We start from the raw sequence: 18188 nt of genomic DNA on the forward strand, positions 1-18188 counted from the left end.
CAGACAACTTGTAATTAGTTTGTGTCTGGAAGAATTTGTTTAGAGAAGGCACTCTGCATCCTTGAGAATGGGGTAGCCAAGAGCTAGGATCCTGGCTCTTACTGTTGACTGTTAATAGCTGCATGACCTTGGGCCCAGTTAGGGAGTTACTCTGAGGCTCTTGTTTCCTCATCTGTACAATGGGAAAAAGAAAAAGTACCCATCGCGTAGGGCTGTTGTCGGGTGGGTCCTGCCTGGTGAAAGCATTTAGCAGCTCCCCAGTAAGGAGAGCTTTGGCTTGATGTGTGATGTAGCTGAGCTGGATCCCAGTCCAGATGGACAGTGATCTATACAGACAGCCCTGTCTTCAGCTCTGGTATCTGTGAGGATTTAAGGTGAATGTGCATTTTGTGCCCCAAATGGGACCTGGCCTGTTGCGAACACCTTACAATTATAAGCAGGGTGTTTCCAGGGCTGTTTGAGCAATAGAGGGCTGACACCAATAGGTTCCTGGTTATCCAGATATACTTATATTTCTAGAGTAGGATTTTATGTATTTTTGGAGACGTCAGTGAATCCCCTTGGGACTTGGATGAAAGCTCTAGACCTCTGCTACATACAGACATACATACATATGCATTCTGAGTACTTGAATTCCAGACCTTCACGGGCACCATGATGTCTTTTCGTGGATCCCCCATAGGGAAGCCCTGAATTATTATTTTTTAGGTTAATAGAGGATTTAAAAACCCAAACAGTACAAAGTTTCCATGGTGAGAAGGCAGGCTTTTTCTCAATGGGATCTTAGTCTCCAGTTTCTTCTTCCCAAAGGCAACCACTGTCACTAGGTTGGAGTATCCTTCCAGAGGTGATGGAAAACAGAGGTGATGCTCAACTTAATTAGTCATCAGGGAAATGCAAATCAAAACCTCTATGAGATGCCACTTCACATTCACTAGGATAGCTATAATAAAAAAGACAAAAACAAGTGTCGGCCGTGATGTGGAGAAACTGGAGCCACACACACTGTTGGTGGGAATTGAAAATGGTGAGCACTTTGGAAAACAGTTTGGCACTTCCTTAAAAGGTAAAAGAGTTTCCATATGACCTAGCAATTCTACCCCTAGGTATCTACCCAAGAGAAATGAAAACATGTCCACACAAAGGCCTCCATACCAGTGTTTATAACAGCATGAATCGTAATAGCCAAAAAATAGAAACAACCCAAATATTCATCAACTGATGAGTGGATAAATGAAATGTGGTCTATTCATAAAATGGAATATTCAGCCATAGAAAAGAATTAAGTGCTTGTGAAAAGTAAAGTAGAGGTTCCTCTTCAAAGACTTTCCTCCCTGTCTAATTAGGAATAAATAGTAACTTCTCTTAGAAGCAAAATTTATTCAAAGGCCTGTGCTAACATTCTTAAATATCTGCCAGCCATACTAAAGAAATCAATGTACTTTATGTTCTTAGCTCCCATAGTTTAGCCTAAATGTTTGCCCTGGCATGGTTATACTGGTCCAAGCAAGCATCAAGTTATAGCCTGTTTCTCTTCCTTATTTGAAAGTGTTTTTACCTTTCTCAGCATTCCACAAGTTACTTCCTCCTTCCTTTGTTCTCCTCTGCCTTTGCCTCTTTTAAAAAGTTTTAAGTTGCTAGCCAGTCAAGACAAATACAGAATGTGAAGTCCTGTTCCGTCTATGGGAAAACTGGACACAGCAGTAGGGTGGATATGTCAGGTTATAAATGACCCTGGCTCCTTTGTTCGGTATACTTTTGTGGCAAAACTGCTGGTGAGTGTACCCTTTCTGCAGAAAGTATAAAAATGACCTTGCTGAGAAAATTAATGTTCAAGTGCTATTTCTTTACAGCACCGAGAAACAAGCATTTCAAACATACTGACACATGTTACAACACGGATGAACCTAGAGATCATGGTAAGCAAAAGCAAGTCACATATTGTATGATTCCATTTTTAATTTTGTCAGAATAGGCAAATCTATCAAGACAAACTAGATTACAGTCTTGCTGAAATTATAGGAGTGAGCCACCAGACCAGCTGGTCATATACCCTTCTTTTTTTTTTGAGACAGAGTCTCGCTCTGTTGCCTAGGCTGGAGTGCAATGGCGCGATCTTGGCTCATTGCAACCTCCGCCTCCCAGATTCAAGCAATTCTACTGCCTCAGCCTCCTGAAAAGCTGGGATTACAGGCGTGCACCACCATGCCCTACTAATTTTTGCATTTCTTTTTATTAGAGATGGGATTTCACCATGTTGGTGAGGCTGGTCTTGAACTCCTGACCTTGTGATCTGCCCACCTCGGCCTCCCAAAGTGCTGGGATTACAGGCATGAGCCACCATGCCTGCTGCTCATACACTTTAAATGAGTAAACTTTATGGTATATAAATTATATCTTAAAGCTGTTAGAAACAAACACACAAAGTGGTTACCCTCAGGCATTTGAAAAAAAAAAGCCACATTTATCTTTGTATGCCACTCCTTTCTATTTAGCCACACATGTATTTTGTTCATGCTTTTTTTTCTAGGTCCTTTGTTTTTTCATGTCTTTCTTGGCCATTGCTCCTCAACAGTGAGTTTAGATGACTTCATTCTTTTTGCCTTACATTCAATTGTATGGATATTCCTTAATGTATATAACTACCTCCTACTGATAAGGATTGAAGTTTTGTTTTCATTCCAGCTACTACAGACAAGGCCACCTTCCAAGGAGATTGTATCAATTCACACGTTCATCAAGGATGTATGGGAGTGCATTTCCTCACATCCTCAGCCACAAGGTATATTATCTTGCTTTTTGATTATTGTCAATCTAACGAGTGGAAAATTATAATTTTATATGTACTTTTTATTTTTTTTAATTTTTTTTTTTTTTTTTTAGATGGAGTCTCGCTTTGTCGCCCAGGCTGGAGTGCAGTGACACGATCTCACCTCACTGCAAGCTCCGCCTCTTGGGTTCACACCATTTTCCTGCCTCAGCCTCCTGAGTAGCTGGGACTACAGGTGCCCGCTACCACGCCCGGCTGTTTTTTGTATTTTTAGTAGAGATGGGGTTTCACAGTGGTAGCCAGAATGGTCTCCATCTCCTGACCTCGTGATCCGCCCGTCTGGTGGCCTCCCAAAGTGCTGGTGTTACAGCCGTGAGCCACCACGCCCGGCCATATGTACTTTTTTAATGGCTGAGGTGGAGCCATCTTTCTTATTTTTAAGAGTGTTTGATAACTTGTTTTTGTTCATTGCTTCCTTTGCCTTTTTTTTTCTTTTTCCCTGAGATGGGGGTCTCACTTTGTCTCCGGAGTGCAGTGGCATAATCTTGGCTCACTGGACCCTCGACTTCCCAGGCTCAAGGGATCCTTCCACCTCAGCCTCCCGAGTAACTGGGACTACACATGTACACCTCCACAAGTGGCTAATTTTTGTGTTTCACTAGAGACAGGATTTTGCCATATTGCACACACTGGTCTCGAACTCTTAGCCTCAAGCGATTCACCCGCCTCGGCCTCCCAAAGTGCTGGGATTACAGATGTGTGCCACTGGACCCAGCCTCCTTTGCCAGTCTTAATACTAAGTTATTATTTTGGGAGAATTGCTACATCGAATATCGGCCCTTTGTCATATGTTTCGAGTATTTTTCTAAATTTGTACCTTGTCTTTGATTTTTTCTTTTTTCTTTTTTTTTTTTTGAGACAGGGTCTTGCTCTGTCCTCCAGGCTGGGGTGCAGTGGCGCGATCATAGCTCACTGCAGCTCCGACCTCCCGGGCTCAAGTGATCCTCCCACCTCAGCCTGAATAACTGGCACCACGCCCAGCTAATTTTATTTTTTGTAGAGATAGGGGGTCGCACCATGTTGGCCAGGCTGGTCTCTAACTCCTGAGCTCAAGCCATTCTCCCGCCTCGGTCTCCCAAAGTGCTGAGATTGCAGGCGTGAGCCACGGCTCCCAGCCGTCTTTAATATTTTTCACCAGGCGGATAGTCCACGTTTTTGTGTAGTCTTTTTTTTTTTTTTTTTTTTTTTTGGTGGCTTCCAATTCTTCCCCTTTCTGGGTGTGTCACTTGGTCTCTCTGAGCCACAGTTTTCTGCTCTATAAAGTGGGGTGACAATGCTCAGCATACGGCTTGCTTTGGCTCGATGAGCGAATGCAGGTCTGAAAGCTTCCGGCACAGGGGCCGACGCTGAGGGGAACGGCGTTAACTTAAGCGCGTCCACGGACGCTGCCTGCCTGCACAGTTGGCTGGCCTCAGCTTCCCGCTGTTCAAGCCCACGTGAGTGGCTCCGCCCCATCTGGCTTCTGACCAATGGACGAGCTTCCTAAGGCGTACCGCCCCGACTCTAAGCCGCTTGGCTACGAGACGGGCTCCGTCTTGCTCGGAGTCCCGCCCCTTGCCGGGTCGGGCAATGGGCGCCTTCCGTTTGGCGCAGGCCCCGCCCCTGCCGCTCTCCGGCCTGCGGGCCGCAGGGCTCGTTCCGGAGGGCGGGCGCCACGGAGGTCGGAGTGGTCGCAGCTCGGGCGGAGGCCGGGTGGGGCGGGGTTGTAGGGCTGGGGCAGGCGGCTGGCTGCCCGGCGGGACAGCGGGGCAGCCGGCCGGGGGCGTCCTGAGTTGGCGGACGGGGGCGCTGCCAGCTCCCGAGGGGGCCGCTCGGGCCCCTTCCGGCCCGGGTCTGGTCGGGCCGCAGGAGCAGGGCGGGCTGCGGCGCCCAGTCTGACCCTGGCCTAGGGACTGAGCGCCTGGCCCCAGGGCTGCCGGTGGGGCAGCCATGTGTGGTTCTTGAAGCGCCATGTGGTCTTCTGAAGCGCTTTTACAGTTCTGAAGGGCTTTATATTGCAAACTGATCAAAGCGCTTTGTAGCCCCGGAAGCGCTTAGGCGTCCTCGAAGTAGGGCTGTGCAAAGTGAAGCGCTTCGTGATCTCAAAAGCACGTTGTGGACTTGGAAACCAACGGAAGCCTTTAGTAAATTTTGGATCGCTTTGACTTCTCCGACTCGGTTTGGCATTTCTGAAACCTTGAGAACTGTGATGGGCAGTGGAAAGAAGAGGGAAAGGTCAGTGAGGCTAGCCTGTGGCTCTGCCCTTGTGTCTTGCCCTCCCCCTGGGCGGGGGGGCGGTGGGAATCTGAGGTGGGACCGCCAGGAAGGGTGGTGTTGGAATCCAGGCCCCCTGTACCTTGCAGGTGCCCATGGCGTCCGAGCGGGGCAAGGTCAAGCACAACTGGAGCAGCACGTCGGAAGGGTGTCCCAGCAAGCGCAGCTGCCTCCGGGAGCCCTGTGATGTGGCCCCCTCCAGCCAGCCAGCTCAGAGGTCTGCATCGCGTTTTGGAGGGCCCGGCACCCCCAAGCGCCTGAAAGCCCAGAAGGAGGACGATGTGGCTTGCTCGCGGAGGTTATCCTGGGGCTCATCCCGCCGCAGAAATAACTCCTACTCCTCCTCCTCCTCCTCCTCCCCCCATTTCTTGGGCCCAGGTGTGGGCGGGACCGCCTCCAAAGGCTGCCTGATTCGAAGCACTGGGGGGTTCCTGTCTTCAGGGGGATCCCCTCTGCGTCCTGCCAACGCCTCTTTAGAAGAAATGGCTTCTCTAGAGGAGGAAGCCTGCAGCCTTAAGGTAGGTGGCTGCCACGCTTTGCAATCTGTGAAACCGCTTCCACATGGCTTGAGAGGTTGGGGATGGGAATTTTGATGGAAGGAGACTGTAAAACATCACATTCTTGAAGGTCTGGAGGATCTTCCTAGAAGTCCGCTCCACCCAACTCGAAGACCAAGCAGTCTTCCAGGGGCGTGGCCTGAAGTTAAGTAGAGAGGTAGTTTTCAAATTCGGCAGCACTTTGGAACTACTTGGAAAGCTTTAAAATACTTGGGCCTACCTCCTACCTCAGAGAAACTGATTTGTTGGTCTGAGGTGTGGTCTGGGCTTCCAGATTTTTCAGTGCTCCCCAGGTTATTGTAAACGTGCAGCCCCGTTGGAGAATCACTGCAGTAGAAGGTGGATTATGTGTTCAAGAGAAGGATGTATTTATTTTAGTTGTCAGTTTAAAGAATTGTGTGTCCTTGTACTTTGAACCACTCTGAATCACAGAACCAAGAATTGTGGTTCTTGGTGTAGTTCTCTTCCAAAGTCATGGTTTCCAGCATGTTGGGGTTTTGCTTGGTGGTGCTATTTTTTTTTTTTTTTTTGGAGGTTAAATTGTTAGTTCCCTAATGGAAACATGCAAGAGGGTTTCATAAGTACTTGGAGCAGGCCAAGGAGTGCTTCACAGAGAAGATACATTTAGCTCATCTACTCAATCAACACAACAAATATGTGTTGAGGGTTTAGTTTGTGCCGGGCAATGTTCTAGGTGTTTGGGATTCTTTACTAACAAAACAGATCACTTTCCCCTTAGAGTTTGCATCCTAGGTTTTGAAGCTCTGGATCTTAAGAAGTGAGATGTTCTGCCTGTGGAGGAGAATGGAGAAACAGTTTTATTTGGGATGAGACGGGCTGCCTCTAGAGAAAATTATTTTACAAAAGCAATTAAAACAGGCCCTAAGGAATATGGGTTTGTTTTTAAGCCTAGCCTTGGTGGTTTCTTTTGTGTAGCTGAGAAAGGAGGCTGTATTTCACTTTGTTTTGGGGACTCATAGGCTAAGTGTCCCTGGTTTTTTCATTGTGGACCTCACTGTCTGAACTTTTGTGTGGGCGCGTGGATTTTTTCTTTTTAAATTCACAAATAATGGTGAGTTGAAAAGCCCTGTCTCTAGCGTAGGAATGCTGAATCTGTCTCAAATCAGGTAAGTATGGGACTTTGCTCCTTCTTGATACAGTTTCAGTAGACTTGGGTACAGCATAAAATAATACCAATTGATTAAATTTAGCTTCACTGACAATTTATAGATAGAGTGAAACCTGGTACTGGGAGAGGCAGGAAATTTATTTTACATAGTCTTTCAGGTGTGCTGAATCCCTGGCTGTCCTAAAGATCTGGAACTCGGGTTTGAGGATGTGGTCTCTAATCTGGGTGGGTCTGATTGTAGGATGGACCCACCTTTCTCTCATTAAGGCTAAAGGAGCCTTGTTTTGCAAGAACCCAATTTAATGGTTTCAATATAAGCACTTGAGGGTTATTGCACGCCAAGCACTGTTGGGTCTGGGAGTGATGAGCTTCTAGGGAGCAGTCTGGTGGGAGGACTGGAGGGGTGGTCACATGACTGCCTACAATGTGGTATGATGGAGCAGTGAGCCCAGGAGGCTGGAGAGCGAGGTAGGGGGCGGACTGCAGCAAGGTTTTAGTAGCCAAGGGAATTTGGATTTTATCCTAAGGGCAATGGATTTTATTCTAAGGGACAATTCCCTTAGAATTGTATTCTTTGTTTTTTTTTTTTTTTGAGACAGAGTCTTACTGTATCACCCAAGATAGAGTGCAGTGGCGTGATCTCTGCTAACTGCAACCTCCACCACCCGGGTTCAAACAGTTCTCCTGCCTCAGCCTTCCAAGTAGCTGGGACTACAGGTGTGCCCATGCCCAGCTAATCTTTGTATTTTTAGTGGAGATAGGGTTTCGCCTGGTTGGCCAGGCTGGTCTCGAACTCCTGACCTCAAGTGGTCTGCCTGTCTCAGCCTCCCAAAGTGTTGGGATTACAGGTGTGAGCCACCAGGCCTGGCCAATTGTATTCTTTTTTTAAAAACTTATTTTATTTTTTTGAAACTATTTGGCTGGAGTGCAGTGGCACAATCATGGTTCACTGTAGCCTTGAACTCCTGGGATCAGTCTTCTTAAATAGGTGAGAATATGGGCATGTGCCACCACACCCTGCAGATTAAAAAAATTTTTTGGGGGCCGGGTGCAGTGGCTCACGCCTGTAATCCCAGCACTTTGGGAGGTCAAGGCGGGCGGATCATGAGGTCAGGAGATCGAGACCACCCCTGGCTAACAAAGTGAAACCCCGTCTCTACTAAAAATACAAAAAAAAATTAGCTGGGTGTGGTGGCAGGTGCCTGTAGTCCCGGCCACTTGGGAGGCTGAGGCAGGAGAATGGCATGAACCTGGGAGGCAGAGCTTGCAGTAAGCCAAGATCAAGCCACTGTACTCCAGCCTGGGCTACAGCGAGACTCAGTCTCAAAAAAAAAAAAAAAAAAAAATTTTTTTTTTTTAATAGAGATGAAGGTCTCGCTCTGTCGCCCAGGCTGGTCTCAAACTCCTGGGCTCAAGCTGTCCTCTCACCTTGTCCTCCCAAAGCACTGGGAGTAGAGGCATGAGCCACTGTACCAGCTGGATTGTCTTCTAAGCAATTAGAATTTATACAAGGCTCTACACAGAAAAGGAAATTGCATTGTAGAAACATCACTCTTGTGAAGATTTTTTTTTTTTTTTTTGAGATGGCGTCTCGCTCTGTCGCCCAGGCTGGAGTGCAGTGGCCGGATCTCAGCTCACTGCAAGCTCCGCCTCACGGGTTCACGCCATTCTCCTGCCTCAGCCTCCCGAATAGCTGGGACTACAGGCGCCCGCCACCACGCCGGGCTAGTTTTTGTATTTTTTAGTAGAGACGGGGTTTCACCGTGTTAGCCAGGATGGTCTCGATCTCCTGACCTCGTGATCCGCCCGTCTCGGCCTCCCAAAGTGCAGGGATTACAGGCTTGAGCCACTGCGTCCGGCCGAAGATTTTTATATTATGCTGATTGTCCATCTCTAGGACTGCTGAGGTCTCTTCCTGGAGCATATGTTTGTCAGTTTAAAAACCAAGTGTACAGTACTTGATTCATTTTGAGGAATTACAGAACACCTCTTACCTTCCACCTTCATCTGTACCTCTTCCTCCCTTGCTCTGCAGTCATCTGTGAACTTGTTTGTCCTGGTCCTAAGTCCTTCAGCAAGCACAGCCGAGGAGTTCTCACAAAAAGCACGTTCGTCTTCAGGTCCTTCTAGAGTCCTCTCACCACTCTCCTGTGTTGGCTCTGTAACCCTTTTTTTTTTTTTTTTTTTTTAAAAACAGGGTCTTGCTCTGTCACCCAGGCCTGAGTGCACTGCCATGATCATAGCTCACTGCAGCTCAACTTCCTGGGCTCAAGCGATCCTCCTGCCTCAGCCTCTCAAGTAGCTGGAACTACAGGCATGTGTAACCCTGCCTGGCTCATTTATTTATTTTATTTTATTTTATTTTTTATTTTTTTTTTGAGATGGAGTCTCGCTCTGTCCCCCAGGCTGGAGTGCAGTGGCCAGATCTCAGCTCACTGCAAGCTCTGCCTCCCGGGTTTACGCCATTCTCCTGCCTCAGCCTCCCAAATAGCTGGGACTACAGGCGCCCGCCACCACACCCGGCTAGTTTTTTGTATTTTTTATTAGAGACGGGGTTTCACCGTGTTAGCCAGGATGGTCTCGATCTCCTGACCTCGTGATCCGCCCGTCTTGGCCTCTCAAAGTGCTGGGATTACAGGCTTGAGCCACCGCGCCCGGCCTTTATTTTACTTTTGAGACAGAGTCTTGCTCTGTCACCCAGGCTGGAGTGCAGTGGTGCAATCTTGGCTCACTGCAAGCTCCGCCTCCTGGGTTTACACCATTCTCCTGCCTCAGCCTTCCCAGCAACTGGGACTACAGGTGCACGCTCCCATGCCCGGCTAAATTTTTTGTATTTTTAGTAGAGATGGGATTTCACCGTGTTAGCCAGGATGGTCTGGTCTGAATTTCCTGACCTTGTGATCTGCCCGCCTAGGCCTCCCAGAGTGCTGGGATTATAGGCATGAGCCACTGCGCTCGGCCTGCCTGGCTGATTTTTTGTTTTGTAAAGACGAAAGTCTACCTATGTTGCCCAGGTTGGTCTCAATCTCCTGGGGTTAGGCAGTCCTCCCACTGTGGCTCCCAAAGTGCTGGGATTGCAGGCATGAGCTACTGTGCCTGGCCTTGCTCTGTAAACTTTGAGGGTTACACAGTTGACTTTGTTCCCTTCTCCTACCAGCCTTTAACACATCTTTCTCTGTGCTAGGTCCCAGAATATTCCAAGGGGAAGGTCTTAGACTCATTTTAGAATTGGTAGAGATCCCTGCTGGCTGACCTCACATCGTTCCCTTCCTACCTCCAGGACAGTTGTAGACGTTTTATGTTAGCTGATGATCTTCATTTACTCTTCATAGAGAAGATTAACTGTGTGATGAGCATCTACATGTAGTAAAGATTATTTTTGCTATGACATCTAAATGTCTACATTCAATTTGGAGTAGGAAGAATGGAAGGGAAAATTTGAGCATGTACAATAAGGCTTGATCAACTGTGATTCTCGATGTTTGACCTATGGACTGTCACATGATCCCAAGAGTGTCGTGAAGTAGGTGGTATTATCTCTACATATCTGTTAGTAAATATCTTCATATCAATTAAAAAATATTTAAGCACCTGCTCTGTGTAGGCACTGGGCAAATGAGATTCAGAAAGGTTAAATAAGCTGACCAAGGCCATGCAGCTGGTAAGTGGCCGAGCTGTGGGGTAATATCAGATCAGTCCAACTTCAAAGCCAGTGTTCTTTGCACTGCTGCCTCTGGGAGCACCTTCTCTGTCCCAGCCTGGCATCTGATGTAGGGGTGGCAAGATGAAGGTGCCAAGGTTCCTCCCTTGAACTTTCTGCAGGGTGAGTCAGCCCAAGCACAGTAAAGCACTGGGTATCAAGGCTCTCGAGTGATAGAGCTTTTGCGCATCCCCTTTCCTGCATTTTCACTTGGCACACGTCCAGTGCTCACGTGGAACACCAGGCTAGGTGCTGTTGGTGCCAAGGACAATCAGGCCATGCTTCATAGACTGAAAAGTCACTCACCACAGGGCAGTGAGTGGAGTGCTGTAACAGGGATGGGTTTGGAGTGCCCAAGGGGCGGGGGAATGAGCAACTGACCATCAGGAAGGTCCTCGCAGAAGAGGTGACACTGAGTCTTACTAATGGACAAGGAGGAGGACAGGACATTTTGGACGGAGCAATACGTGCCCAAAATGTCAGGAAATGCTGCTTGTCTGGGGTGCTTGGGGCACTGCTGGCCCTCCTCTCATCCATGTTCGTCTGCATTCGCTGGACACTTGGAGCAAATTTGGAGGAAGGTGGGAGATGAGGCTAGACAGGAAGGTTGGGGCTAGCCTGCGAAGGGTTCCTGATGAGCTTAGGGGTGGGGATTATTCTGTAGGCAAATGCGGAGCCCTGGAAGGGTTCTAAGCCAATGCTGAAGTGGTAGGGTTTGCATTTTAGAGCTCCTCTGGCATGCTGCAGAGAAAAGGTAGGAGGGAGAAGACAGCAAGCTGGTGAGGAGCTGTTGAAATCCTTCAGGCTACTGGTGATAGGACTGGAGCAACATCTCCCCTTACTTTTCCTTCTTTCCTTTGGAGATGCACAGTTCACCAAGCGGTGCTTCTAGGAGGAACGAACTCTTCCCTTTTTGAAGTCAGGTGGTTTGTCTCTTACCTCATGCCTAGGGTCTACCTACTTCTTACCTTTAGAGCCAGCTATCACCTGCTGAAACTCATCCTCGGTGATGTTGATCCATCTTAGGTCCTCCAGCCTTTAAGAGTGTTTCTCACTTTCTCCCTTTTTTTTTTTTCTCCCTTCTCTCCCCTTCCCCCTTCCCCCTTCCCTCCCCACCTCTCCCCTCCCCTCCTGTCTGTCACCCAGGCTGAAGTGCAGTGGTGCATTTGGCTCACTGCATCCTTCACCTCCAGGCTCAGGTGATCTTCCTGCCTCAGCCTCCCAAGTAGGTGGGACTACAGGCAGGCACCACCATGCCCAGCTAATTTTTCTGTATTTTTTGTAGAGGTGAGTTTTTTTTGCCATGTTGCCCAGGCTGTTGTTGAACTTGTGGGCTCGAGCGATCTGCCTGCCTCAGCCTCCCAAAGTTCTGAGATTATAGGCAGGAGCCACCATGCCCGGCCAACAGTGTTTCTCACTTTCATATTTCATTACTCCTTTTCCCTTGGCTTCCAGGATGTTAGGGAGAACTTGAGTTTGAATCCTGGTTCTGCCACTTACAAGCCGTGTAGCAGTTTCACTTTCTGTAAAAGAAGGATGACAGCTGTGACCGTTCTGTAAATTGTAAATCTGTTTGAAGACATAAGGTATATCATTATCCTCCTAATTTTTTTTCCTCCCCCAACTCCAGTCCTGGTCTTCACAACCAGAGATTGCAAAACTGCTGGTCTGTGGACTGGATGTAACCTGCTAGGTCCTTACAGTGTTTAACATTTTGGGACAATTCACATTAAGAATTAATGACTCCAGGCTGGGTGTGGTGGCTCACGCCTGTAATCCCAGCACTTTAGGAGGCTCAGGTGGGCTGATCCCTTGAGGCTGGGAGTTCAAAACCAGCTTGGCCAACATGGAGAAACCTTGTCTCTACCAAAAAGACAAACTTTAGCTGGGTGTGGTGGCACACGCCTGTAATCCTAACTTGTCAGGAGACTGAGGCAGGAGAGTCACTTGAACCTGAGAGGCAGATGTTGCAAGTGAGCCAAGATGGCGCCACTGCACTCCAGCCTGGGCGACAGTGAGACTGTCTCAAAAAATAGAAGTTGGCCGGGCGCGGTGGCTCAAGCCTGTAATCCCAGCACTTTGGGAGGCCGAGACGGGCGGATCACGAGGTCAGGAGATCGAGACCATCCTGGCTAACCCGGTGAAACCCCGTCTCTACTAAAAAATACAAAAAACTAGCCGGGTGAGGTGGCGGGCGCCTGTAGTCCCAGCTACTTGGGAGGCTGAGGCAGGAGAATGGCGTAAACCCGGGAGGCGGAGCTTGCAGTGAGCTGAGATCCGGCCACTGCACTCCAGCCTGGGCGACAGAGCGAGACTCCGTCTCAAAAAAAAAAAAAAAAAAAAAAAAAAAAAAAAAAAAAAAAATAGAAGTTACAACTCCAGTCTAAGTCCCTACCTTGAACTGAAGACTTGAATGACGTCACCTCCCCACTTTATGTCCCCTTTTCTTGTTTTTCTCCTTGGCAGTTATCACTCTCTAACATACATATTTCACTTGTCTTACCTTTCTCCTGGTTTTCCCTTCCCTCACTAGTGTGAGCTCCAGGAGGCAGACGTTCTTGTATGTTGTTATTACTTTTTTTGGAGACAGCGTCTCCAAAAGGTTGGAGGATCTCCACAGGCTGAAGTGCAGTGGCACAGTCTCGGCTCACTGTGACCTTGACCTTCCAGACTCAAGCAATCCTTCTGTCTCAGCTCCTGGAGTAGCTAGGACTACAGGCATGGGTCACTGCACCCAGCTAATTTTTGTATTTTTCTTGTACAGATGGGGTCTCGCTATGTTGCCCAGGCTGGTCTTGAACTCCTAGGCTCAAATGATCCTCCTGCCTTGGCCTCCCAAAGTGCTGGAATTGCAGGCATGAGCCACCACACCCAGCCTTGTTTTTTTTATTGAACGCTAAACCCACAGGTCTAGAACCGTGCCTGCTGGCACAGAGTAAGTGCTTAGTAAGTGCTTGCTGAATGGTTGAAAAATGCACTAAATTCAATATTTCTGGTTTTACTTGGAAAAAAACAGAATCTCTAACTCTGATCCTCTACTACCAAATGGCACCAGTAGAGGTGAGGAGCAGCTGCCCGTCTGAGGGTGTAGGCGCTCTTCAGTTTGCTGCAGACCTCACCATCTGTGTTGTATACCTGGCTTCAGCGGGAGCAGAGGGCAGAGGTGGAGAGGCAGTCAAAGTGGAGATTGGGCCTTGACAGACAGGTAGGAACACAAAATGGGATGGAGGCAAGGACATGGCAAGCAGAGGAGATAAGATGTGCCAGCAAATGTGTGAGAGGGTGTGATGGGCCAAGGGTGGCAGGCAGAAGAGGGCACCAGAGAAGTGGGGTGGGAAGTTGGGGCTGTGTCTCAACAAGGCAGGCCCTGGGAGTCATCAAGTTTATTATTAGTATTAGAGGCCAGGCACGGTGGCTCGTGCCTGTAATACCAGCACTTTGGGAGGCTAAGGCGGACAGATCACTTGAGGTTAGGCCAACATGGTGAAACCCCATCTCTACTAAAAATAATTTAAAAAAATTAGCCAGGTGTGGTGGCAGATGCTTGTAATCTCAGCTACTCGGGAGGGAGGCTAAAGCACAAGAATCACTTGAACCTCAGAGGCGGAGGTTGCAGTGAGCAGACACTGTGCCACTGCACTCCAGCCTGGGCAACAGAGTGAGATTTCGCCTCAAATATAAATATAAATATATATATATATATATTTATTAGAATTCCTTAAATATAAAAAGATATAAAGAAAACAGGCTGGGCATGGTGGCTCACACCTGTAATCCCAGCACTTTGGGAGGCCGAGGTGGGTGGATCACCTGAGGTCAGGAGCTCAAGACCAACCTGGCCAACATGGCGAAACCCCGTCTCTACTAAAAATACAAAAATTAGCTGGTGTGGTTGCATATGCCTGTAATCCCAGGTACTTGGGAGGCTGAGACAGGAGAATCTGTGGAACCTGGGAGATGGAGGTTGCAGTGAGCTGAGATCGCATCACTGCGCTCAAAAAAAAAGAAAAGAGGCCGGGCGCGGTGGCTCAAGCCTGTAATCCCAAGCACTTTGGGAGGCCAAGATGGGCGGATCACGAGGTCAGGAGATCGAGACCATCCTGGCTAACCTGGTGAAACCCTGTCTCTAATAAAAAATACAAAAAACTAGCCGGGCGAGGTGGTGGGCACCTGTAGTCCCAGCTACTCGGGAGGCTGAGGCAGGAGAATGGCGTGAACCCGTGAGGCGGAGCTTGCAGTGAGCTGAGATCTGGCCACTGCACTCCAGCCTGGGCGACAGAGCGAGACTCCGTCTCACAAAAAAAAAAAAAAAAAAGAAAACAAAACAAAACAAAAATGACCTATAACCTCCTTTAACAAATAATCCCTGTAGACACATGTTAGAAAATTCAGAAAGTAAGAAAATTTAGTAAGTACAGAGGGGTTCAAAATGATAGCACACACCACCTTTCCTATTCATCTTCGTGAAGTGAGCAGCTGCCAACAGTTTGAGTACTTTCCAGAAAATAGATGCCTATATTAACAAGTGTAGATTTCTAAAGGTTTATGATTCTTTTCCTCCGTCCCACTCTGTCGCCCAGGCTGGAGTGCGGTGGCGTGATCTCCGCTCACTGCAAGCTCCATCTCCCGGGTTCACGCCATTCTCCTGCCTCAGCCTCCCAAGTAGTTGGGACTACAGGCGCCGGCCACTATGCCCGGCTAATTTCTTTGTATTTTTAGTAGAGAATGGATTTCACCGTGTTAGCCAGGATGGTCTCAATCTCTGGACCTTGTGATCCACCCACCTTGGCCTCCCAAAGTGCTGGGATTACAGGTGTGAGCCACCTCGCCCGGCCAGGTTTAAGATTCTTTTAAGTTTTATTTTTCTTTGGCCCTTGACTCAGGATAATGATTAAAACAAAAAAGACAAAAAACCAAAAATATTATGTGCTCTTCGGAAAAAAAATTTCAAATGGATACAAGAAGCTTATAATATAAGAGCCTAAGCCTTTTTTTTTTTTTTTTTTTTTTTTTTGAGAAGGAGTTTCATTCTTGCCCCCCCGACTGGAGTGCAGTGGCGTGATCCCGGCTCACTGCAACCTCCGCCTCCTGGGTTCAACTGATTCTCCTACTTCAGCCTCTCGAGTAGCTGGGACTACAGGCATGTGCCACCACGCCTGGCTAATTTTTTTTTTTTTTTTTTGAGACGGAGTTTCGCTCTTGTTGCACGGGCTGGAGTGCAGTGGCACAATCTTGCCTCACTGCAACCTCTGCCTTCTGGTTTCAAGCGATTCTCTTGCCTCAGTCTGCTAAGTAGGGGGGATTACAGGTGCCTGCTACCACGCCCGGCTAATTTTTATATTTTTATTAGAGACAGGGTTTTGCCATGTTGGACAGGCTGGTCTCAAACTCCTGACATCAGGTGATCCACTTGCCTCGGCTTCCCAAAGTGCTGGGATTACAGGTGTGAGCCACCGTGCCCAGCCGAGCCTAACCCTCTTTTTACTTCCCTGCATTACCCAAAGAGATCCATTGTAAACAGTTTGGCTTTTTAGACTTTGCTAATATATACATATAAAGCAATTTTGTCTTTTTTTTTTTTTTTGAGACAGGGTCTCACTCTGTCGCCCAGGCTGGAGTGCAGTGGTGCCATCACGGCTCACTGAAACCTCTGCCTCCCAGGTTCAAGCGATTCTTGTGCCTTAGCCTCCCATGTAGCTGGGATCACAGGCATGTGCCATCATGGCCTAGCTAATTTTTGTATTTTTAGTAGAGACAGGGTTTTGCCACGTTGCCCAAGCTGGTCTTGAATTCCCGAGCCCAAGTGATCTGCCTGCCTCGGCCTCCCAAAATTGGGATTGGGATTACAGGCGTGAGCCACTGCGCCCCACGTGTTTTTATAGAGATGGGGTTTCGCCATGTTGGCCAGGCTTGTCTCTAACACCTGGGTTCAAGCAGTCCACCTGCCTCGGCTTCCCAGAGTGCTGAATTACAGGCATGAGCCACTGTGCCTGGTCTGTATTTACTTTTGAGAGGAATTTAATAGAAATGATTTAGGAGTATAAATGGGATAATGGTTTACTGCTTATGGAATGGCCTTAGGGGGACATTTGTGGAGTGTTCTTACACCCGACTGGGATTAGACTAGATTGGAATTTCACAGCAAAATAGTCTTGCAGACAAAAAGTTTAGCTTTTTCTTTGTGGAGTCCTGGAGTGAGTGGGCGCAAGAGGGGGGCTGAGGCTTCACTTCCGTCTTGGAGGAAGTTTGTCGTTGGGAGCAGTCTATCTTGATTGACCCTGGTGCAGTCACTGAGAAACTGAGGCATTTTCCAAAACCAAGTTGATCATTTGAGGGGCAGAGTTTGCAGAGAACTTTCAGGAGGCTTTGGGTATGGTGGGAAAAACACTGCACTCAGGACTGGGGGATTGGAGTTCCTGGGGCTAGCTCTTCCCCTCACTGGGTCCTCAGGTTTCCTTTACCCTTAGATATGGGATTGGGCTAACTGGTTTCTAGGGCCCTTTCCAGTGGGAAGAGCTTGAGCTGCTGTTTTGCCTGAAGTGCAGTCCTTGCCTTCCAGGAGCTTGCAGTCTGGTTTAATGAGAGTGTTCATTTCAGCTCCTTTCCTCCCCCTGCAGTGAGAGGATATTGTCTGCTGAGCTTGAGAAGGTAAATGCTAAGAAATGGCAGCAATCAACCCCTCTTACAGTGCCACTTCACCACCTGGAGAGAACCTTTGCCTTAGCCACAATCACTTTCCCTTTGACTGGTAGAACCACCACTGATTTATAATTTGCCAAATGCTTCATGTACTAAAGTGCCCTTGGAACAGCCCTTTCAATTCTGTTTTGTTTTTTTTTCCAGGTTGATTCCAAAGATAGTTCTCATAACTCCACAAACTCTGAATTTGCAGCTGAAGCTGAGGGTCAGAATGATACAATTGAGGAACCCAACAAGGTCCAGAAAAGGAAGAGGGATAGACTTCGAGACCAGGGCTCCACAATGATCTACCTGAAGGCTATCCAGGGCATCCTGGGGAAATCGATGCCAAAAAGGAAGGGAGAGGCTGCCATTCGGGCAAAACCAAGCACAGCAGAGCGTCCCAGCCGTGGAGAAGGACCAGCCAGGAGTGAAGGACCAGCCAAGACTGCAGAAGGAGCAGCCAGGAGTGTCACAGTCACCACTGCTCAGAAGGAGAAAGACTCAACCCCAGAGATCAGCGTGGAGGAGGACAAGACTGTGCCAGAGAAGAGCAGCTTCTACGACAGGAGAGTAGTTATAGACCCTCAGGAGGAACCCAGTGAGGAGCCCCTTGGGGACCGAAGGACAGTCATTGACAAATGCTCTCCACCACTAGAGTTCTTGGATGATGCTGACTCTCATTTAGAAATCCAAAAGGTGAGTAAAGCTCACACCAGGCATCTGACTTTTTAGTTCTCTTGATGAAATGTGTTCCATCTTTCTAGTTCGATCCTAAGTGTTACTGGTTAAAAACAGTACTTTACGTAACCAGGCCTCCAAGAAACAAATTGATGGTTTTCTTCTAACATACTTTTCAGATTTTCAGTTATTAATAAATGTAAACTGAGTTTTTTTTTTTGTTTTAAAGGATTTATATGTTACGATGTGGGTTTAGCTGCTGTGTAAAAGGCCAAAGTAACAGTGGCTTAAATTTGACTTAAGAAGGATGGCTTCATCACGTCAGAGATACTGGTGCCTTTTGTCTTGATTCTCTATCAC

General features: G+C 47.9%; 2 protein-coding genes across 4 annotated transcripts in view; one reads left to right on the forward strand and one right to left on the reverse strand.

Moving 5' to 3' along the window:
• Window positions 1-3808: 3808 nt before the first annotated feature.
• LOC126949046 (basic proline-rich protein-like) lies at window positions 3809-4805 on the reverse strand. The gene has a single exon (XM_050781432.1). It carries the CDS (start codon window positions 4780-4782, stop codon window positions 4192-4194), a length of 591 nt encoding a protein of 196 aa, XP_050637389.1. The 5' UTR covers window positions 4783-4805; the 3' UTR covers window positions 3809-4191.
• An 81-nt stretch (window positions 4806-4886) lies between these two features.
• Window positions 4887-18188, forward strand: part of TATDN2 (TatD DNase domain containing 2) — a 41588-nt gene continuing 28286 nt past the window's right edge. For all 3 annotated transcript variants that reach the window (XR_007723581.1, XM_050781429.1, XM_050781431.1), the window contains exons 1-3: window positions 4887-5044; window positions 5173-5601; window positions 17313-17846. Coding sequence is in view for 2 of the 3 variants with exons in the window: in XM_050781429.1 (XP_050637386.1) it covers window positions 5179-5601; window positions 17313-17846 (957 nt within the window). In the remaining variant the exon portion in view is untranslated. The remainder of the gene's footprint in view (window positions 5045-5172; window positions 5602-17312; window positions 17847-18188) is intronic.

The sequence above is a fragment of the Macaca thibetana genome, chromosome 2 (assembly GCF_024542745.1).
Source record: "Macaca thibetana thibetana isolate TM-01 chromosome 2, ASM2454274v1, whole genome shotgun sequence".
Lineage (NCBI taxonomy): Eukaryota > Metazoa > Chordata > Mammalia > Primates > Cercopithecidae > Macaca > Macaca thibetana.